The sequence below is a fragment of the Protopterus annectens genome, chromosome 5.part0 (genome assembly GCF_019279795.1).
Source record: "Protopterus annectens isolate FY-2018-M chromosome 5.part0, PAN1.0, whole genome shotgun sequence".
NCBI classification, from domain to species: Eukaryota; Metazoa; Chordata; order Ceratodontiformes; family Protopteridae; genus Protopterus; species Protopterus annectens.
In genome coordinates, this window is record NC_056735.1 from 1,226,955,203 (window position 1) to 1,226,980,310 (window position 25,108).

The 25,108-nt window shown below is 34.9% G+C and overlaps 1 protein-coding gene across 1 annotated transcript in view; it reads right to left on the reverse strand.

Moving 5' to 3' along the window:
- LOC122802342 (contactin-associated protein-like 5) overlaps nucleotides 1–24,743 on the reverse strand; it is a 2,566,556-nt gene extending 2,541,813 nt beyond the window's left edge. The window contains exons 1-2 of the mRNA XM_044071980.1: nucleotides 24,660–24,743; nucleotides 24,296–24,443 (exon numbers count right to left, since the gene is read on the reverse strand). Of these exons, the coding sequence (XP_043927915.1) occupies nucleotides 24,296–24,443; nucleotides 24,660–24,743 (232 nt within the window). The remainder of the gene's footprint in view (nucleotides 1–24,295; nucleotides 24,444–24,659) is intronic.
- Between the last annotated feature and the right edge of the window lie 365 nt (nucleotides 24,744–25,108).

Consider the following 25,108-nt stretch of genomic DNA (forward strand, 5'->3'; position numbering starts at 1 on the left):
TTAAAGTTTTCAGTCTTTTTTTTTTTTTTCCTATTTGGCACTCGGCATGTCTAGTGCTGACTATGCTGGACATTAAAAAATTCCTCGGGGAAATTACTAACCATTAAGTTTTATTGCAAGAGAGTACAATATGCTATATTTGCTCATAGGGTTAATAAAGAGCAGATATAAGTTGAAATAATGTTGTTTGTCTTTCAGCTTTTACCCAGTAAAGAGGTTGCCACAGCGGAACTCCGGTCCGCTAATGATTGGCAGTAGATTTTTACGAAAAGCCGAGGTGCCAGCATGATGCCCAACCTTCAACGAACGCACGCCCATTTACGCACGCATGTCTTTCGAATGCTACCCAACCATGGGGAGGACATCCAGACTCCACACAAAAGGCACTCACAAGCCAAGCCGAGAATCGAACGGGAAAACCTGTTGCTGTGAGGTAACAATGCTACTGCTGTACCACCATGGAATAATATAAGTTGAAATAATAAACATTAAAAAAAGAATTGCAAACATTTAATGACTGGCTTACAGGAACTCACCAAAGGATCTCGGAATATAGTGAACAGTTTTCAGAAACTTAACACAACAGCAGACCTCCATCAAGTTACCATTAGACAAGATAACACATTTCATTTTGAAGTCGTCATACAGGAAGAAAAAGCAGCTATAGTAGTCAGACCCTGAGGGGAATCTCTATAACTTAATGTTCAAAGCCTAGTGTCATGCCATTGTCCATTGAACTGAATTGTATGGATATATCTGGAATAAGTATAGTTTTTCAGATTGTCCAAAAATCAACTAGATTTGTAACCCCCAAATCAGGCAAAAGAAACAGAACTGTTTTCCAGTTATAGACCTAGAACCAATAATTGAATAACACATAATACTACATGCTACAAACTTAATTTCAAGATTACAGAAATTATTACTGAGCAGAAAGATTTTAAGTCCAACAAAGTCACATTCACTGTCTTTACAAACATATTTACCCAGTTAAAATCTCCCCACACCCACATTATCTCACCTTTCTAGTTAAGTTTTTTTTCCAACAAAGGCAGACAAATGCCTAAACACTAACATCAGAATCATTACTGATTTTTAAAATTCATAAACAACACTTATTTCCACAAGCCATTGATGTTTCTAATGCTTTTGATTGAATAAGTGTGATTTTTTTTTGTTTATTGACGCGACCTTATTCTTTTACTAAATCTATACAGATATGTTACTATAACCAGATTCATGACCAGTCTCCACAATACCGCACATGCTTTCTACTCTCAGGCACCTATCTATGGCAAGCTCTCCCCAACAAAATCAAGGAATTCAACACTTACGTCAAATTTAGAGTGCAACTCAAAAAGCACCTCTTCATCCAAAGCGAATCCTCCTGCTTCAACATAGGACATATCACCCAACCTGTCTCCTTTACTAGTCTGTCCTCTCTCAAGATTCCCTGCAGATACACCCACTCTAGAAATAATGCATATAATGTACATTGCACTTTGCTTTTATTGAACATTGCACTGTGCTTGTTCACTACAATGTATATACAGTTATTTCTATGTAATTAGTGTGAACTAATCTGTTATTGCTTGCATTCCTGTATGTTTTTGTTTGTAAAATATTTTGTATTCCATTTGGGCTGAGCCTGAAATTGGTGAATATTGATCAGTGCACTACATTGATAAACAAATATAAATGAATAAATATCAAGAACGAAGTCAGACGAGGTTATCCTTTTTTCTCCATACATTTTCAATCTATATATATTGAACCTTTTTTCCCAATCCTTACCCAAAGGACTAACCACAAAATAAGAAACAAACAGAATCTTGTTGAGAGGTGCAACTGTTGTCCATCCTTGTTGTATAAGACGTCTCCTACCCTTAAAGAAAACATTACAGCACAGGGAAATCTAGTACTTCTTCAGTAACAGACATCGCTGGCTGAGCCTCCTTAAAACTGAGAAAATGAACGCAAACTGTAGCCAATCTCAGATGAGAATTCAAAGTAATCCACCACTTATAACTTGTTTAGAAATCAGTCTTTTATTCAACAATAAAACATAGTAAATAGGTGTGCGCTTTCATCCTTAACAAGGCTCCATCAGCTCTAACTCCAGTTGACATGGCATGCCTTACTTATGTATGCTTTAACACATAGTTAATTGTCAGTATGCTTGAGCTGGGGTTATAAATGTATGCTACAGGCTGCTTGGCCAATATAAAGTAGGATAACCCTCATTTTTCATCCCTTTTTTGCATATCCAATCCTACTAGCAGCTAATATGTTATAGCTTTTATGCTGCATTCCCATTCTCTATGGCTAGTGTCTAATTGATACAGGCACTTTATGCATCTATTATTACTGGCTATTCAAATCCATAAGTACATCAGTTCATCTGTGATGCAATAAGCAGACCTCATGCACCATATTAAAAATGGGCAACAATTTATTTATTTATTTTATTTTACATTTGTTGACTGGGCTAGTCTAGCTGGATACATGTCCCTTTTCAGTAGAGGCCCAGGGAGATAAGCTCCAAGCAAAGTAAAATTACAGAAAACAATAGTTAAAAAATACAATACTTCAGAAAAAAATACAATACTTAAAAAGTTTCTAAATTGCTATACATGGGAAAATTAACAATATTTGGAAAGAAAACAAAAATAAAAATTATGTTTAAGACTAGTAGTATAGAGTCAATGCATAGTTTAAGATACACACGGGTACAGGTAAACTCAAGGGTTTAATGTTATCATTTATAAGACAAAAAGGAGAAAAAGAAAAAGAAGGTTGTAGAGGGGAAAAAAAGCTCTGGCTAGTATACAGATGGTTTCTATAGAATCTTGTTGCCGAGAGGACATAGCACAGAAGGAAGAGGTATAGTAAGAAGAGAAAAATAGGAGGAAGAAGTAAGGTTCAGTCTGGTTTAGAACAGGGACAAAGCCAGATGCATGATGACTAGTTAAATTATAAATTTTAAATGTTATGCTGTTGTAATCATAACTGCAGCTAGTCAGGACCATGCATTGGATTGTCTAGCTGCCCCACATCTACCTTGTATCCTTTACACTGGGTAATATACCATCATTCCATGAAAGAATGAATATATCTAGTGATATATCAAATTATAAGTAGTGTTTCAAGAGCCAAATAATGTCTCCACATGTGCTAGGTCTAAGATAACTTGTAGCTTTATGTGACAGTGGACTGAACAGGGCTAAATATGATTGACTCCTACTCCAGTAGGATGTATATTATGACAAAAGATCTGCCTATAACTGACTCAAGTACAGTTTAATTCACAGATGGTTATTATTGTACTAGGAATAATTAGGTATCACATAAAGATAGGTCAACTGCCAAGATTCAAAAACACTGAAACTGTGAAAATGTTGCAGGTTGAAAATTTAACACATGCAATTATCCAAATTCTGATATTGACAAAATCCTAAATTTGATAAACCTCTTTTCAAAACTCTTCAACTACAAACTGAATCTTCACAAATCTACTTTATTCTCTTTAAGTCAAAACTTTAAATTCATGGACATTGCTGACCTAATTGGAATAAAGTTAAGCGAGGTTATGAAATATGTAGGAATCTCAGTTCCTCATTATCAAACATCAAACGACTAATCAAATTATAAAAAACACAGTCTAATATTCAAAATTACCTGAAAAGATAGGTAAAACTAAATTTCACATTTCTTTCTAAGATGGTAATAAGATGAATATCTTTTCCATATTTTAGATGATATAATTTTTCTACTAGTTACCATTACTTTTTAAATTCTTACTTGTTCTATTATTAATTTTCTGTGGGAACCTAGACCTGTTCAAATCTCTTATAGTAAACTTATTCCATATATGGCCCTTCATGGAGTTAACCTCCCTGAATTTCATATATATTTAATTAAAAATTGAAGCAGACTCATAAGAACAGTGGAATACTCCAGAACTGCCAAACAATGGAATCCTGTAATAATAAACATGTGGGCTAAATGCCTAAAAGCATATAGAGTGGTATTCATAGTCACTTCTGCAGATGAGATTGGGGTATTCCTGGTGCGTATGCATGAGAGAAGTAAAATCATGACATTTACACTAATGGGCAAAGCCTAAAAAATAATGAGATGCAAATGAGAAGTGTTGTAAAGCATAGTATGTTAATGAGGCGGTTATGCAATTCATAGGTCGACATTCCTGGGGTACATGCATCCATTCTTAAATGTGGTGCTTCTCCTTTGGTAGTGGAGATGCAGTCCACAAACTTGTTTGTCCAAGTATGCACAAACACTCCCCTTGCACACAAATTAATTATTTCTCCCAGCAAGCATTCATTAGCTTGTCTTAACTATTCACAAGCACTAAAATGACAAAATAAATTATTTTGCAAAGTGATCACTTCAGCAGTCTGACCAGCTATGAACAAATATCCTGAGATATAAATTATCTCCTCCAGTGACCCCTTCAGTAACATTACCTGGTATGCACAAGCACCAAAATGAAGCATTCATCCAAGTAACCCTTTCACTAACATGTCCAGGCAAGAACAAGCACTGAAATACACATTTTACCCAAGGAAACCCATCAGTAAAATGTCCAGGTATGTACAAGCACTGAAATACATGTTTTAGCCAAGGGATCCCTTCAATAAAATGTGCAGGTATACACAAGCACTGCAATACACATTTCACCTAAGGAATCCCTTCAATAAAATATCCAGGTATGCACAGGCACTGAAACACATTTCAGCTAAGGAACCCCATCAGTAAAATGTGCAGGTATACACAAGCACTGAAGTACTCATTTCACTCAAGGAATCCCTTCAATAAAATATCCAGGTATGCACAGGCACTGAAACACATTTCAGCTAAGGGACCCCATCAGTAAAATGTCCAGGTATGCACAAGCACTGAAATACACATTTTACCCAAGTGATCCCTTCAATATAATGTCCAGGTATGCACACGTGCTGAAATGCACATTTCTCCCAAAGGAATCCATCAGTAAAATGTCCAGCTGTGCAAAAGCACTGAAATACACATTTCATCCAAGGGACCCAATCAGTAATATCTCCAGATATGCACAAGCATGGAAATACACATTTCACCCAAGTAACCTCTTTAATAGGATATCCAGGTATGCACATACAGCAAAATAATGCATTTACCTAAGGGGTCCCTCCAGTACAAATGTTCAGGTATGCTTAGCGTCATATCAGCTCCCATCACATCACCATACTCACCTGAAAAATGGCTGTTTTCTGTCATAACTATGTATACACTAAGTTCATTATAGATTAATGTCTATGAACTCATCTCATCCACATACGTGCAAACCCCCTTAAAAGTGTATCAGCCATCCCCCTATCAGTTATGTGTAAATCACATTACATGTTTCCAATACAGAGTGTGTCTAAAAAAAAGTCATCTGCATTTCTGTAGTCATCCTAACAATGTGGGATTTGTGTAACCATGTAGTGCCACTCTTTGCAGATTATTGCTACAAATATGGAATGCCCTGGGCCATGAATACTGCCCATAGCCTCAGCCTCCTTTTCATTCCACTTCTTACATCTAAAGATTATAAACTCTTGCAATAAATAACCTTCTTATTGCCCTAATATTATCTTTTCAAAAATAATCAATCCACTAATTTTAAATTAAATCCCTAATCTCGTCCAACTCTTACATCTAAACACAAGCTTTAAACTAAATAACACACAGTCTGGCTTCTTACCACTTCCTTTTCTTAAAAACACTACTATAGAAATTATCTCAATAAATCCCAAATCTATTAAAAATCTAAGGTCATCAACAAATCTACCCAAATGATACCTACCTGCTCTAAATCAAAGTTTTTTTTTTACCTTATTCATTCAAAATTTAAACTAAATTGACAACTTAGTAATAAAATAAATCATAAAAGACACATGGACACCATTAAAATTAGAGAGACCTATTTTCGAATCATTTAATTAATATTACATTTCAACAGAAACACACACACACACACACACACACACACACACACACACACACACACACACACACACACACACACACAGATATTGTCCATTCCAAATTACCCCTGCACAATCCTTAAAAAGACAATATATAAAAAGACAAACCTTGCTAATCATCCTGAAATGCATTCCACACATTACTACACACAACTAACCATGATATGCAATGTCTACTTAACATCCATGAATAAGGATGTATACTTTCCAGCCTGCATTCTGTCATGCACCATAAGTGGAACAGATAATGCAGACATATTTTTGGAACGGTAGATTTCCTACAAAATAATGGGGAATTGAAAAGCAAAAAAAAAAAAAATCAGACTTTTGGGTTATTAGGGGAACCTTATTGTCTGGCAATTTGCCATTCTTAATATTCCCCATTAAGCTAAATTTGAAAGATGTAAGGATCTTGATAAGTAGACATATGCTTATAAATTTTTATGTTACTAAAAACTGGCTAGATTTCCAACTGTAAGACTAGGACATTGCTAGGCAAATGGCTCTCAACTACACTAAAACCTGCAAAATTGTATCACACCATCAAAAACAGAAAACCAAAGTAACTGAATTCTGTCTTTATTCTTCTGTTATGCTCATGTTTACATTGTCACTAGAATCTATAAATAAGACAAATCACTGAACATTAGTTAAGTTCTCTGCAATTTCGAAATTGTAAGATTTATCAGTCTTAGTGGAATTGTATACTCTTGTTTTATCAAATACATCCTTAATATTTTGTGTAAATGTTGTAAATAGTTGGTGAATAGGTGTAGTAGTATTTAAGTTGTTCAATTTTCTTTTTATTTTTCTTGTGATAATTTGTGTTTAGAAAACTTCTAATAAAATACTATTTAAGGAAAAAAATAAACTTATTACTAAACATAATTTCCCTCTCTTTCTTTCTCTCGCTCTCTTTCTCTCTGTCACTCACTCCCAACATGGGTTTCTGCAAATACTTTAGAAGTACAAATCGACATGCATTATGTTTTATTACTGAAAGCTAAGTGAGTATGTAATAAGTGAGATGTAGCTATGTTTTTTGACTTTGGAAAGATTTTGATTCTATTAGATTGCCGCAGTGGTGCAGTGGTTAGCTTTGTCACCTTACAGCAAGAGGTTCTCCAGTTCGATTCTCAGCTAGGGTGCCTTCTGTGTGGAGTCTGCATGTCCTCCCTGCATTTGTGTGGGTTTCCTCTGGGTGCTCTGGTTTCCTGCCATGTCACAAAGGCATGTGTCTGGAGCTTTTCTCCCTGGGCCTCCGCTGAAAATTGGCTTGTTCCAAGTCAAACTTTCCCAGTAAAAAATGTTAAATAGAAAATAAATAAATATATATCTCAAATGCTGGCAATACTTTTAGGTTTTATTAATATATCTACATCTGTCTGCTAGCTAAAGGTATTCATATGGTCACATTCAATCTAATGGGTTTCAGTTATAGAAAAACATTAGGCAGGGCTGCAATCTACCCTGTTACATTTTCCTATTGGCTGGAACTGTAGGCACCCCTCAAAGTTTCTGCAGTATTTGGACATGGGGTAAACCTACAGTAGGAACATTATTTCTGGTGACTACATAAAACCAGCTAGCAGTCTTTGTAACCATCCTCTTCTTTTTATAAAATGCCAACAGAATTTGTTAAAATTATCCAAATTCAATAATAACAATAACAAGACCACAACCTTCTCGCCTAGCCCCCTACAGCAACACTCAAGTTGAAGAGAACTCATAATTTAAGAACTAAAAGGTTATCTCAATTATCCACGAATAAGGTTCCTAGATTAGTACTAAGCTAACTGCTCTTGCGAGCAATTTTAAGCCTAGCCAATTATCCCTTGTGAGACTCAAACGCTGCACCTTGTGTTTGTAAGGCAAACACCTTTACCATTAGGCCACCCTCCCTCTAGTCTTCTTTGACATTAGACGTGCATATTAAGCGGATATAGCACTTTTTTATTTTAATAGGGGTACTTGCATGGAGGAAACCCCATCTACATAACAGGCAGAATGACAGCTAATGAAAAGTTGCTGTCTCACAATTTAAACACTCCAGCATATCCCTGCTACTGCATACTTTTTCTTTATTTTAAAGACCAATAAAATAACCAACCAGTTTGTACAGAATAAATAAGAACAGGTAAAAACAGTCAGCTCTTGCCATTCATAATTGGAAAACAATTATGAGATGTCATTCCTAATGCAAAAAGAAGATTGTGTCTGCCAGCTATAGAAAGTATGTACAAGCATTTTATTTACTGCAAACTTTTACACTAAATCACAGTGTATTACTCTTATGGGCTAAAACAGAAGCCCTGATTTCCAATGGAAAATAAGTTGCTATAAGGCAACACTTATCACTGCATATCTCAACTGGAACAATATAAAATGCACATTTGCAGTTAATAAAACTCTTCATAAATCTGTGAAAAGATACAATATCTAGGATACAAAAAGCCCTCTACAGAGGCAACTATGAAGCAAAACAAAGAATAAGACAATACTATGGAGAAATTAAAAAAAATGAAGGTATACAAATGTATACTGTGGTTAGAAGATTATTAAAATAAGGTTAAACAGCAGTGGGACCTGTGCATCGCTTAGACACTTGTAGCACACATTTGTTCTACTTGTAAAAGACTACTGGAAATAAATACAATAAATATGCAATTCTAAACCAAACTATACTAATAAGATCTTTAATCTCACTGAAGAATTTCATTGCACAGAAGAACTCAGGGCCAGGCATATTTGTGAACTACTTACAAAGCAGGAGGTAGGAACTATACTTTATTCAGTATGCTTTTGATGATATATTTATAGGATGCCACATTAGACAGCAGAGGCATACCTTTAAATTATCTAATGACTATTAATTAAACACTTTATTTATTAAATTATGCTATTGTTCATTCACAGAAACTATAATAATTTTTGAACAAGTTGAATACCCACTGCAATTTGCACTGTCCATGAATTGGTTAAGGCTAACATTGAACACAAATTTTAATCATGCAGAAGAGTTTTCTCCCACTGTGCCAAATTACATGTATACTAGCCTCTTAGGTATTTGTAACCCACATGCCATGCTTGTTTAGAGGTTGGTTTACAGTCTCAGGTATGAGTCTGAAGAATCTTTTATTAAAAGACACAATCGGTCTGTTACCCAGCTGCCATCCTCTTAAATATAATGTGCATACTGTGTTACAGCACAATTTATCTGGGCTGTTAATCATGTCTATGGTTATGATTCCATATACATTTATTGTTTAGTTTATGCAGCAAAACATCTTTCCTTCAATTTTCATATTAGGAACTTTTGTTGACATACACAGTTCATCTGTGTCTATGTTAAACGCTCTTGTTCATTCTAAAATAGTTTAATGTGTTCCAAATATTTAGATTTGTTTGTAACTGGTTATATTGTGTATTTAAATTTCTGTTTATTTTAATATTCTTGTTTCATCTTGGAAAACAAAGTAGTATTAATGAGTCATGTTAGATATTATCCAAAAACAACAGGAGAGCACAAGATAGGCTCCATGTTATAAAGCTTTAAATCAGGCACAAACACTTTCACATCTGCTTCTTCAGGTGAATAAAAACAAACTGAAACTAGTCATACTTTTAACATTAATAAAAGTAAAAAGTGGAAGGCACAAACAGGCAGTCACAACAAGTACGTTACTCAGCTAAATAAATCCAACTGGAAAAAATCCAAATGGCAGGTGCATAATTCTTCAAACCTGGAGATTCACCACTCTGAAATAGTTCTTTCAACACCACCAGACCGAAGTAGCAGTTTCAAACAGAAAAAGCAGCACAGATAAAAACAGCTGCTTACCTCCGTCTAACAATAGCTTGTAACAAAGTTCCAAAATCAAGGACAACCAAGCGTTAGGCGGAATAAACTTTAATTAACATAAAAAGGCGAGCGCTTTCAACAATAGTCTTCCTCAGGCCATTGAAAATGCTATGCAAACAAGGTACATAAATACACTTTCCATTTGAAAAAATGATGTCATTTCCTGTTAAGGAATAGTTTAAATCAAATAAAGTGGTAGCGCTGAAATTTTAAATGCCTGTTGCGTACAAAATACATACATGCAAAACTATTAAAGGTACTAAAAACAAATAAAAAAAGGAAAATCCTGTATATTAAACTTTTAAAAATGTAATACCATGGTAAAAAAGTTTATGGAATGCTTATTCAAATGTTATCAACAAGCATTGCATGCTGCATCCCATCTTACTCATGCATCTAAAACACATTTGTTTAGTTATATAAAAAATCAACCATAAAAATTTTGCCATAAGAAATTTTACCATAAGAAATTTTAGGGGCGCTGTCATTTACAACTCAAGCTGCATAACTAAATAGACTGTCCATAAATGAATAATAACCAGATAGTGTACCTATATAAATAATGCAATCTTAAACAAATCTAGCAAGGATGATGTGCCGCTACCCATAGAGCTCATGTTCCTAAACAAACACAATGAATTATATAGATAATATACATAACATATACTGGATTCTGCAGGAGTACCACGGGGGGGTGGGAAGGGAATGTGTACAGATGTCTAAAATGTATCCACATACAAGTCCATAAGCATATCACTGCAAAAATAATCAACGGCAGGAACGTAACTTCCTTGCCTTAAGCTTAGGCTTGATAGACACTCTATCATTCAGGCCTGGGTGGCAGTCAGCTCTAAGTTTAATAATCCAAACAACTTCTTTCATTTCTGTTCTGTTACAGATGTCACCACACCGAACAGTAATAGGATTAACCTGTATTACTTGGAACTTGAAGCAATGTTCATTAGAAGTATTACTGACATGTTTAGATAGTGCATTGTTAATGGATCCTGTCCTGATCTTATACAAGTGTTCCCTGATTCTATCCCTAAGCTTCCGATCCGTTTTGCCTACATAGAACGCAGTGCATTGTGTGCATGTGGCCAAATAGATCATATGCATGGTATCACAGGTAGCATTTACTTGAAACGTGTACTGCTGTGAACTAATGGGATGTGTAAATATATTAGTTTCATTAATGTATTCACAGTACTTACATTTGTGACATTTCTTAGTAAAATCTTCTACTCCTGATGTTGACCTGTCCACTCTACTGGGGCCACACAACATCCTATGTAAGTTAGGTTTATTTTTATATATAAACTTGGGATGATCATCAATGATGTTAGAAATTCTAGGATCTGTTAACAATATTTCCCAATGTTTATTATAAATATCTCTAATTTTTTTCACATCTTGTGTGTAGTAAATGGGTACTCTAATACTGTTAACATCATAAATACTCATAGCTTTAAATGCAGAATTATTACTGCATTCTCCAAAATATGGCATGGCTCTACCTGTTCTTAACTCATCAATTTCTCACATGCCTGCATCTATTTCAGTCATACTATACAAATGATCCAAGAACTTCAATTTTAACTGATTAATTTCATTTTTAAAATCAGTGTCATTTAAATGTAAACGGGATGCCCTTATAGCCTGACCCTTAATAATATTGTGAAAAATATGTTCAAGATGCATACTGCTTCTATGTAAATAAGTGTTCCTATAGCAGCTTTTTCTGTACACTCCTGTATTTAAAAAAAACATTGGGTAACTTATCCACAAATACATCCAGATATGAGATTTTTTCTCTGGATTTAGCCATTGTAAATTTTAAATAATCAGTGACTGTATTCATCTCGTCCAAAAGTTCTGCAAGTAAATTCTCATCTGTTTCCCAAATAAGGAAAAGGTCATCTACAAAGCGTGTATAAAACAGAACGTGTTCTTTGAATTTACTCATCTGAAACAAATGTGTATATTCCCATTCTGCCATAACTAGGTTGGCGTAACTATTGGCACAGGAATTGCCCATAGCTACGCCATCCCGTTGTATATAGAGTTGACCATCAAAAGTAAAAACATTATTCATCAGAACAATTTGCATCAAATCGCAGATAACTTCTATTTTACTTCTAGAATAGGTGCCATCTCTTTCTAAGCACCTCTTAATACTATTAACCCCTTCTTTATTAGGGATAACTGTAAACAGCGACTGAACATCCAAAGTCACTAAAAAGTTACTGTCACATCCCTGTCTGTTAGGCATCCTTTCATATAGGGTAACCAAAAATTGTTTCGTATCCCTTAAAATGTGTACATGTTTATTCACAATGGGCCTAAGAATATACTCTAAATATAATGAAATAGGCTCAGTCACCCAACCTCTCCCAGCAACTATAGGTCTCATAGGTGTGTTGCTGCCATGTTTATGTATTTTGGCTATCCCTTGAATGCATGGACTGGTGGGTTTATCCACTATGAAATATCTATACAGCTCTTCACTAATTTTACTTTCACTGAACATAAAGTTCAAACTATCTACAACATTCCCTATAATATTATTAACTTTACACATATTAATTTTACTGTAGAAGTTTTCCTCATTAAGCATGGTTTTCATACTACCAACATAATACTCCATATCCATTATGACCGTCGGTCCACCTTTGTCGGCCGGTCTGATCATAATGCTATGGTCACTTTTTAGGGTTGTGAGTGCTCTTTTCTGTGCTGGTCTGAGATTACCATGCCAATTTCTTCGTTTATTTAAAAGTTCATTTTGGTAAAGTTCTTGCTCTACCAATTTGGAGAAAGCATCAATTAGGGGATGCTGGTTAGGAATAAATGTGTTGGGCTTCCTAAACCCATGTTCACTGGTCGCAGCATTACCAAAATCTAATTTTAATTGTAAATTCTGTGTAAAAAGTTTTAAGTCAGTGATGTTATCTGTTATATTACTTTTATAGGAAGGGATAAATGTTAAGCCCTTCTCTAAGATGCTACATTCATCCTGAGTTAGGTTCCTCTTGGAGATATTCCATATCAAGGATCTCTCCCTCCCTGCCACATTTTCTTCAGGGTTGGGCCTATATGATTCAAGTCTGCTTGCCTTTTCTTCTGCCGTCCCGTGCTTAGGGAGCACCCCCCCCTCCATTGGACTGCAATAGGGAAAGGGGCAGAGGGGTTACCCCCAGAAGTAGTGCTCACTTCTTTCAGTTCTTTGACTTTACTACTATTGGCTATACATGCATCCAAAGGTGTATTCTCAGTAGGTGTATCAACATGTTCACAAATATCAACCCTAGTATTAGCATCCTCAAAAACTGATATATTATGTAAATTACTAGCAGGTGATAAACAATTCTCATTACTACCATCCTTACATACTAAGGCTGTTTTTACCACCGCATTCCTAATTTTCACACTCTGACCATTAGCTGTTGCACCTACATTGCTGTTGATAACCTTAGGTGCCTCTTTAGTTTTATTAATACTGTCATGCAAAGTCCCCTTTTGATTTCTGATGACATAATCTGCTTTGGGCCAAGTGAAGACATTGCCCATTCTAAAATCGTCTGTGTCCCTTTTAATTTTATCCTGTTTTTGTTGTAGGAGTTTTTTCTCATAGATATACACACTGTCCAACAATCTTTCTATTGGAACATTCAATACATGGTCAGGGTATACATCATATAACTGTAACTGTTGCTTTTGTATCAGTTCTCTCAAGGCTGTCTCTTGTGGTAAAAAATAGGCATTAAGCAACTCCATGTACTTAATACTAGTGTCTAGATTAATCTGTTTCCATAAATACAGAAGGTCAGGATAAACAGTACCCGTTGTAGGCATTTTTAGTATGCGCAGACCTCTTGGGATAATCCTACGGCTTATGCATACTTCAAAATGCTGTTGTTGCAGTTGGAGACGTTTTAGCTTAAAAAAGTCAGATTCCATTTCCTGTAACAGCACAGTCAAACCTCGGTGTTCTTTTTGTAAAATACCATTTTCATTCTGTTTCTCAGAAACTACATAGGAGGATAAATGCTTCAAATCTCCCATGACTGCATTTATAAACCAATTCCTGCTACTGCTTTGGACCTCTGGTTTATACGGTAATTCAATAGACACAATGTTCTGATTAGTTCCTGCCATTGGTGCAAAACAAATAAAAATTCAGAATATATAGAAAAAAGGTGCACCACTGTACCTTCCCAAGGAAAGAAGTAATAAATAAAAGTAAAAAGTGGAAGGCACAAACAGGCAGTCAGAACAAGTACGTTACTCAGCTAAATAAATCCAACTGGAAAAAATCCAAATGGCAGGTGCATAATTCTTCAAACCTGGAGATTCACCACTCTGAAATAGTTCTTTCAACACCACCAGACCGAAGTAGCAGTTTCAAACAGAAAAAGCAGCACAGGTAAAAACAGCTGCTTGCCTCCATCTAACAATAGCTTGTAACAAAGTTCCAAAATCAAGGACAACCAAGCGTTAGGCGGAATAAACTTTAATTAACATAAAAAGGCGAGCGCTTTCAACAATAGTCTTCCTCAGGCCATTGAAATGCTATGCAAGCAAGGTACATAAATACACTTTCCATTTGAAAAAATGATGTCATTTCCTGTTAAGGAATAGTTTAAATAAAATAAAGTGGTAGAGCTGAAATTTTAAATGCCTGTTGCGTACACAATACGTACATGAAAAACTATTAAAGGTACTAAAAACAAATAAAAATAGGAAAATCCTGTATACTAAACTTTTAAAAATGTAATACCATGGTAAAAAAGTTTATGGAATGCTTATTCAAATGTTATCAACAAGCACTGCATGCTGCATCCCATCTTACTCATGCATCTAAAACACATTTGTTTAGTTATATAAAAAATCAACAATAAAAATTTTGCCATAAGAAATTTTAGGGGCGCTGTCATTTACAACTCAAGCTGCATAACTAAATAGACTGTCCATAAATGAATAATAACCAGATAGTGTACCTATATAAATAATGCAATCTTAAACAAATCTAGCAAGGATGATGTGCCGCTACCCATAGAGCTCATGTTCTTAAACAAACACAATGAATTATATAGATAATATACATAATGGTTTTCATACTACCAACATAATACTCCATATCCATTATGACCGTCGGTCCACCTTTGTCGGCCGGTCTGATCATAATGCTATGACTTAAAACTTTTTACACGGAATTTACAATTAAAATTAGATTTTGGTAATGCTGTGACCAGTGAACATGGGTTTAGGAAGCCCAGCACATTTATTCCTAACCAGCATCCCCTAATTGATGCTTTCTCCAAATTGGTAGAGCAAGAACTTTACCAAAATGAACTTTTAAATAATGAAGAAATTGGCATGGTAATCTCAGACCAGCACAGAGAAGAGCACTCACAACCCTAAAAAGTGACCATAACATTATGATCAGACCGGCCGACAAAGGTGGACCGACGGTCATAATGGATATGGAGTATTATGTTGGTAGTATGAAAACCATGCTTAATGAGGAAAACTTCTACAGTAAAATTAATATGTGTAAAGTTAATAATATTATAGGGAATGTTGTAGATAGTTTGAACTTTATGTTCAGTGAAAGTAAAATTAGTGAAGAGCTGTATAGATATTTCATAGTGGATAAACCCACCATTCCATGCATTCAAGGGATACCCAAAATACATAAACATGGCAGCAACACACCTATGAGACCTATAGTTGCTGGGAGAGGTTGGGTGACTGAGCCTATTTCATTATATTTAGAGTATATTCTTAAACCCATTGTGAATAAACATGTACACATTTTAAGGGATACGAAACAATTTTTGGTTACCCTATATGAAAGGATGCCTAACAGACAGGGATGTGACAGTAACTTTTTAGTGACTTTGGATGTTCAGTTGCTGTTTACAGTTATCCCTAATAAAGAAGGGGTTAATAGTATTAAGAGGTGCTTAGAAAGAGATGGCACCTATTCTAGAAGTAAAATAGAAGTTATCTGCGATTTGATGCAAATTGTTCTGATGAATAATGTTTTTACTTTTGATGGTCAACTCTATATACAACGGGATGGCGTAGCTATGGGCACTTCCTGTGCCAATAGTTACGCCAACCTAGTTATGGCAGAATGGGAATATACACATTTGTTTCAGATGAGTAAATTCAAAGAACACGTTCTGTTTTATACACGCTTTGTAGATGACCTTTTCCTTATTTGGGAAACAGATGAGAATTTACTTGCAGAACTTTTGGACGAGATGAATACAGTCACTGATTATTTAAAATTTACAATGGCTAAATCCAGAGAAAAAATCTCATATCTGGATGTATTTGTGGAAAAGTTACCCAATGTTTTTTTAAATACAGGAGTTTACAGAAAAAGCTGCTATAGGAACACTTATTTACATAGAAGCAGTATGCATCCTGAACATATTTTTCACAATATTATTAAGGGTCAGGCTATAAGGGCATCCCGTTTACATTCTAATGACACTGATTTTAAAAATGAAATTAATCAGTTAAAATTGAAGTTCTTGTATCGTTCGTATAGTATGACTGAAATAGATGCAGGCATGTCAGAAATTGATGAGTTAAGAACAGGTAGAGCCATGCCATATTTTGGAGAATGCAGTAATAATTCCGCATTTAAAGCTATGAGTATTTATGATGTTAACAGTATTAGAGTACCCATTTACTACACACAAGATGTGAAAAAAATTAGAGATATTTATAATAAACATTGGGAAATATTGTTAACAGATCCTAGAATTTCTAACATCATTGATGATCATCCCAAGTTTATATATAAAAATAAACCTAACTTACATAGGATGTTGTGTGGCCCCAGTAGAGTGGACAGGTCAACATCAGGAGTAGAAGATATTACTAAGAAATGTCACAAATGTAAGTACTGTGAATACATTAATGAAACTAATATGTTTACACATCCCATTAGTTCACAGCAGTACACGTTTCAAGTAAATGCTACCTGTGATACCATGCATGTGATCTATTTGGCCACATGCACACAATGCACTGCGTTCTATGTAGGCAAAATGGATCGGAAGCTTAGGGATAGAATCAGGGAACACTTGTATAAGATCAGGACAGGATCCATTAACAATGCACTATCTAAACATGTCAGTAATACTTCTAATGAACATTGCTTCAAGTTCCAAGTAATACAGGTTAATCCTTTTACTGTTCGGTGTGGTGACATCTGTAACAGAACAGAATTGAAAGAAGTTGATTGGATTATTAGACTTAGAGCTGACTGCCACCCAGGCCTGAATGATAGAGTGTCTATCAAGCCTAAGCTTAAGGCAAGGAAGTTACGTTCCTGCCGTTGATTATTTTTGCAGTGATATGCTTATGGACTTGTATGTGGATACATTTTAGACATCTGTACACATCCCCCCCCCCCCGTGGTACTCCTGCAGAATCCAGTATATGTTATGTATATTATCTATATAATTCATTGTGTTTGTTTAGGAACATGAGCTCTATGGGTAGCAGCACATCATCCTTGCTAGATTTGTTTAAGATTGCTTTATTTATATAGGTACACTATCTGGTTATTATTCATTTATGGACAGTCAATTTAGTTATGCAGCTTGAGTTGTAAATGACAGCGCCCCTAAAATTTTTTATGGTAAAATTTCTTATGGCAAAATTTTTATGGTTGATTTTTTATATAACTAAACAAATGTGTTTTAGATGCATGAGTAAGATGGGATGCAGCATGTAATGCTTGTTGATAACATTTGAATAAGCATTCCATAAACTTTTTTACCATGGTATTACATTTTTAAAAGTTTAATATACAGGATTTTCCTATTTTTATTTGTTTTTAGTACCTTTAATAGTTTTGCATGTACGTATTTTGTACGCAACAGGCATTTAAAATTTCAGCGCTACCACTTTATTTGATTTAAACTATTCCTTAACAGGAAATGACATCATTTTTTCAAATGGAAAGTGTATTTATGTACCTTGTTTGCATAGCATTTTCAATGGCCTGAGGAATACTATTGTTGAAAGCGCTCGCCTTTTTATGTTAATTAAAGTTTATTCCGCCTAATGCTTGGTTGTCCTTGATTTTGGAACTTTGTTACAAGCTATTGTTAGATGGAGGTAAGCAGCTGTTTTTACCTGTGCTGCTTTTTCTGTTTGAAACTGCTACTTCAGTCTGGTGGTGTTGAAAGAACTATTTCAGAGTGGTGAATCTCCAGGTTTGAAGAATTATGCACCTGCCATTTGGATTTTTTCCAGTTGGATTTTTTTAGCTGAGTAACGTACTTGTTGTGACTGCCTGTTTGTACCTTCCACTTTTTACTTTTATTTATTACTTCTTTCCTTGGGAAGGTACAGTGGTGCACCTTTTTTCTATATACTTTTAACATTGCTGAATGCATCACATGACAACAATACATCACATTTCTGTATACACTCCATTGCTATAAAATATTAAAGCTATATGGTAACACAAAATAACTGAATATTAAAGAAAATCATAAAAACATAACCATTAAATGTTTCTTATATACTTTGTGCACTATAAAAACATTGTTAAAATACATATTCTTAAAAACAACTACTGTACCTACGTAGAGGTTTGGCCTTTAACTTTGGTCTCAATGGTATTTCTTCATTGAGACTATGTCCCATGTCAGCTCTGAATAAGACTATCCGTCTAGTTTCCAGTTCCTCTGTTTTATTACATGTACCCACCCCCCTTTACTCACAAAACTCCTAGCAATAGCCATAAACTTAAATTTATGTTGGTTGTTAGTATTCACAACATGTTTAGCCAGGACATTATTTCTGCTTTGCTTGCCTATGTGATAAATGTGTTCTCTAGTCCTCTCCTTGAGTGTACAGTCTGTTTTCCCAATATAAAATTTCTTGCATACTACACAATGAGCGAGATACACTATATGATGTGTATCACATGTAACTTGTACTTTAAATTTATATAGCCAGTCCTGATCTGGATGTAAAAATTCATTGCTTATATCTATATACCCACAGTATGAACATTTGCCACTAACTTAGTCCCCATACCACCCATAGGTGTTTTCTCTTCTCTGGGTGCACATACACGTCTCATCAAAGACTTTTGATTTCTGAACAAAAATTCAGGTTCATTCTCTATCCATTTTGTGACCACCTTGTCAGTGGTCAATATCCCCCAGTGTTTACGTATAATGTTCATATAAGACCCAAGATCACTTGAGAAGCTTAACAGCACCTTTAACTTAGGCTTACCACCATTAGTCTCTTTTTCCTTAGACCATCTATCCAAATAATAAGGTCTAGCCTTAGTATGTCACAAACTAAGTACGTCTTGTAGTTGCTTCTGTACATCTCTCTCCTCATAGCCTCTGGCCAGTAAATCAGTCCTCGTACTGTTCAATTGTTGATGGAAATCTGCATCCCTAAAGTTTAACCTAGACGCTGTAAAAACCTGATTCCTAATGACATTATCAAACACATAGATAGGGTGCATACTTCATCTGCTTAAAAGATAGTTAACATAGCATTCCTTTCTGTAAAAGCATGTATATATGCTCCCTTATTCAATATTTACTTGAACATCCAAAAAGTTCATTCTCTCATATGAGACAACAGAAGTAAACCTTAGAAAAGTGGTGGTTGCATTCAAGTACATAAGAAATTCCAAGAACTCCTCTTCTGTACCTGCTCATAAAATAAAAAGGTCATCTACAAATCTACGAAAGAACAAAACTTTGTTCTGATATGGGCCACTCAATAAAAACTCACGTTCCCATACAACCATGACAGTGTTGGCGTAGTTATTGCACAGGATGTGCCCATAGCTACGCCATTACACTGCCAGTATAAATCATCAACAAACAGAAAAACATTATTTTCTAAGACAATGCTCTGCAAATTTCTCACTAGTATAATTTTACTTTCAGAGAAATCAGAATACATTTCCATAAACCTGGTTAAACTTTCCAACCCAATCACATTGGGTATAACAGTAAAAAGAGAGACCATATCAAGCATTACCATGAGAACACCTTCAATATAGTTGTAATTGTTGAAAGTGTATAAATCTCTCAAAAACTGTTCCGTGTCTCTTAACACATGCTCTCTACTATTTAAAAGTGGTCTCAAACATTTTTCAATGAAAATGAATGCCGGTTCAGTATACCAGTTTCTACTGGACACTATAGGCCTCATGGGTGGTTCAGTAGTACTCTTGTGTAGTTTAGGCAAACCTTGGATAATGGGTGTAGTAGGTGAGATAACCATAAAATAATATAACAGACTGTTATCTATCATGCCATTCAAAAACATATCTTTTAATTGCTTATACACTTTTTCTGTGAACAGCTTAACCCTAAGAGGGGGCAGTTTCTCATAAAAAACATCTTCCTTCAGCATGTGAGACATAGTAAAATCATATTTATTTTTATACATAATGACTATAGGCCCTCCCTTATCGGCAGGCCTGATTACTATTGTAAATCGATTTTGTTAAATTATAATATTTTTGCCCCTTGTAATGTTTATGCCTATTAAAATCATTCAATTTATGTATGTCATCTAGGCACATTTTTTCAAAAGCATTAACTAATGGGTTAACTGCAGGTATAAATGCGCTAGTTTTTTGCAAACATGACTACCTTGCATATGTGTAGTCTCTGTGCCATTAAACTGCATTTTTAACATCAAATTACGTGTAAACATCTTTATATCAAATATAACATCTGCAAAGTTAGACCTACCAGTGGGTATGAAAGACAATCCATTTTGTAATAAATTAAACTCATCTTGAGACAGAACATGATGGGATAAATTCCATATCAAGTCTTTCTTTCTTTCTTTGAAAAAAGTTTTCTTTATATTGTATGGGCTCTCATTCAACCCATCGTGCTTCCTTTTGTTCCTGCTCCTGCTGCAACCTCTGCTCTGTTGTTTCAAGGCAAGTAGCTTTTGTTTTCTTATAGGTAGTGGGAAATTCAAAGGCTGCACACCTCTGTTCTCTAAAAAATCACTGTTGGCAGAATGGACCATGCCTTGCTTTTCAGTAGAATTAGATTCTGTTGTTCCTTCATCTGCATTATGAACTTGTGTTACAACTTGCACTGTTTCTCCTAGCCCCTGGTTCCTTCACTGCAACATCATACACCGATGTCTCATTCACTCAGGAAACAACATTCTGGTTAGCTGCTAAAGGCAAGGAGACAGAATTAAACAAGACACCATTCTCCCTGCCTTGTACTGTATTGTTCACAATCTCTTGTGTTCTCGGTCAAGTGAAAACATGGCCAAGACAAAAATCAGTCCTGTCTCTCTCCAATTTGCTTAGTTTTGTTTTCAAAAGTTGCCTTTAATAAGCAGCTACTGAATCAAATACCTCAGGCATGTGTCAATCTACCATGGCAGCACCAAATTGATTCAGTAGTTCATTATATAAGGTACTAATGGTAGACCTTGTGGTTTTCACCTCATTATTTGCAGCAGTTATAAGCAGTCTCAAATAGCCCAGACTAGTATTTATATTAAGTTTCTACCATTCACTTAGAAACATGGAATAATTTGGTAAATATTAAGGCATTTTCAATGCGCGTAGCTCATGTGGTATAATGCCTTCTTTAACACAAATTTCATGATGAAAAGATTGATACTGATTACGCTTCAATTTGAATAATTCCTTTTCTAAGTTAAGTAAATGACTCTTGAACAGAATAGCTTTAATGGATTTACAGAAGAATGACACAATTGTAATCTGACCTGCCAATAAGAGAGGGCCTATGGTCATTATGGATAAAAATAAGTATGATTTCGCTATGTTTCAAATGCTGAAGGAAGATGTTTTGTATGAGAAACTGACATCTGTTAGGGTTAAGCTGTTCACAGAAAAAGTGCATAAGCAATAAAATATATGTTTTTAAATGGCATGGTAGATAACAGTCTGTTATATTATTTTATGGTTACCTTACCTACTACATCCATTATCCAAGGTTTGCCTAAACTACACAAGAGCACTACTGAATCACCCATGAGGCCTATAGTGTGCAGTAGAAACTGGTGTACTAAACCAGCATCCATTTTCATTGAAAAATGTTTGAGACTACTTTTAAGTAGTAGAGAGCTTATGTTAAGAGACACAGAACAGTTTTTGAGAGATTTATACACTTTCAACAATTACAACTCTATTGAAGGTGTTCTCATGGTAACACTTGATGTGGTCTCTCCTTTTACTGTTATACCCAATGTGATTGGGTTGGAAAGTTTAACCAGGTTTATGGAAATGTATTCTGATCTGAAAGTAAAATTATACTAGTGAGGAATTTACTGAGAATGGTCTTAGAATATAATGTTTTTCTGTTTGGTGATGATTTATACTGGCAGCGTAATGGCATAGCTATGGGCACATCCTGTGCAATAACTATGCCAACACTGTCATGGTTGTATGGGAACATGAGTTTTTATTGAGTGGCCCATATCAGAACAAAGTTTTGTTCTTTTGTAGATTTGTAGATGACCTTTTTATTTTATGAGCAGGTACAGAAGAGGAGTTCTTGGAATTTCTTATGTACTTGAATGCAACCAACACTTTTCTAAGGTTTACTTCTGTTATCTCATATGAGAGAATGAACTCTTTGGATGTTCAAGTAAATATTGAATAAGGGAGCATATATACATGCTTGTACAGAAAGGAATGCTATGTTAACTATCTTTTAAACAGAGGAAGTATGCACCCTAATAATAATAATGTCATTAATAATTTGATAATGTTATTAGGCATCAGTTTTTTAGACCGTCTAGGTTAAACGTTAGGGATGCAGATTTCCATCAACAATTGACCAGTACGAGGAATGATTTACTGGCCAGAGGCTATGAGGAGAGAGATGTACAGAAGCAAATTCAAGAAGTAGTTAGTTTGTGACATACTAAGGCTAGATCTTATTATTCGATAGATGGTCTAAGGAAAAAGAGACCAGTGGTTGTAAGCCTAAGTTAAAGGTGCCGTTAAGCTTCTCTAGTGATGTCGGGTCTTATATGAACATTATACGTAAACATTGGGGGATATTGACCACTGACAAGTAGATCACAAAATGGATAGAGAATGAACCTGAATTTTTGTTCAGAAATCAAAAGTCTTTGAAGAGACGCTTACGTGCACCCAGAGAAGAGAATGTGGCAATTGTTCATACTGTGAGTATATAGATGTAAGAAATGAACTTTTATATCCAGATCAGGATCGGCTATATAAATTTAAAGTACAAGCTGCATGTCATACACAGCATATAGTGTATCTCACTCACTGTGTAGTATGCAAGAAATTTTATATTGGGAAAACAGACCGTACACTCAAGGAGAGGATTAGAGAATACATTTATCACATAGGCAAACAAAGCAGAAGTTATGCCCTGGCCATCCATGTTGTGCATACTAACAACCAACATAAATTTAAGTTTATGGCCATTGCCAGGAGTTTTGTGAGTAAAAGGGGGGGACACATGTAATAAAACAGAGGAACTGGAAGCTAGATGGATAGTCTTATTCAGAGATGACATGGGACATGGTTTCAATGAACAAATACCATTGAGACCAAAGTTAAAGGCCAAACCTCTATGTAGGCAAAGTAGTCGATTTTAAGAATATGTATATTAACAATGTTTTTATAGTGCACAAAGTATATAAGAAATATTTTATGATTACATTTTTATGATTTTCTTTGAATATTTAGTTATTTTGTGGTTATTTAATAGCTTTAATATGTTATAGTAATGGAGTGTATATAGACATGTGATGTATTGTTGTCATGTGATGCATTCAGCAATGTTAAAAGTATGACTAGTTTCAGTTTGTTTTTATGCACCTGAAGAAGCAGATGTGAAAGCGATTGTGCCTGATTAAAGCTTTATAACCTGAGGCCTATCTTGTGTCCTCCTGTTGTTTTTGGATACTTTGCTGTAGTTTTGTTGTGGACACAAGGACCTACTAGAGTGTTTTTTATTGTTCATGTTAGATATTATTTCAAATCATGTAAGTGACATAAAACCATGATCCCATGTTTTAGACTCAATGTAGGAAATGCACTTGAGTCTAAGAATGCAGCAAACATTGTAATAAAAACAGCAGACATTATTTTCTGACAACAAACTTTGTAATAAAAGCAGCAGACATTATTGTATGCCAAGAAGTTTTGTAATAAAAGCAGCATACATTATTGTATGCCAAGAAGCTTTGAAATAAAAGCAGCAGACATTATTGTGTGTCCTTTAAATATAGCATTGAGAGCACTGCTAAGTAGAACAACTTGCATTTGCAGAAATAGTGCAAATTAACTGGCATCAATAAAAGTCATGTACAGATGTTACACTTAGTATCTTGTACAGTTACTTACCATAAGTACATCCATATGCCTCAACTCTCATACCTATCCTTCCATTGGTATTCCAGTCCAAAGGAACAAAACGCAGATACCGTGTTTTTATCGAGTGCTGTAGTTTGTAATGCACCACACTGTCTGCATTGCTATTTCCAGAAAATGCCTAGAAAAAAACAACATTAACTGTTAAAATGCAAATCTTGAAATGGTCCATTTGGTTACCTACAGTATTTCACAAATAGCTAATGAAGATAAATTTTATTCATGGATTACAGTTACAGTTTGACAAGCAATTTTATAACTGCACTATTTTTTATAACAAAGATCAAAATGAATTAACACACATCTCATTCTTAGTTTCTTAACTTGATAATGCTACCCTTTCAAGTATTATTAAAAAATAGAATAATTCTCCTGTGAGTAAGATGACAGCCAAAATATGTTCTCCTTCAATTGAATCCATATTTCTGCAGAAGAAAACCAAGCTTATGTCTCCAATAAAACCAGAAAAGTAGATGGTTCCATTGAAAAAGCAGGGAAATCACCAGCTGAATTAACGTTACATTTTGCAGAGATTATAGAGTATTAATGAATAGTACTCATCTGTAAGATTTTGCAAAAATGTGGTAAAATATACTATCCTTTCTCTCTTTCATTACTCCTGGTGATACTAGTTATTAAACTTGGTTTAGAGTCTACTAAACTTGCCAGCTAAAAGTCTAGCTTTTACATACAGGGTAGACTGTATTGATTTATTGAGCTATGGATACTAATATGTAAAAATTCAAATAGCATTCAGAATGGAATCCCTAATGATGTTATGACATG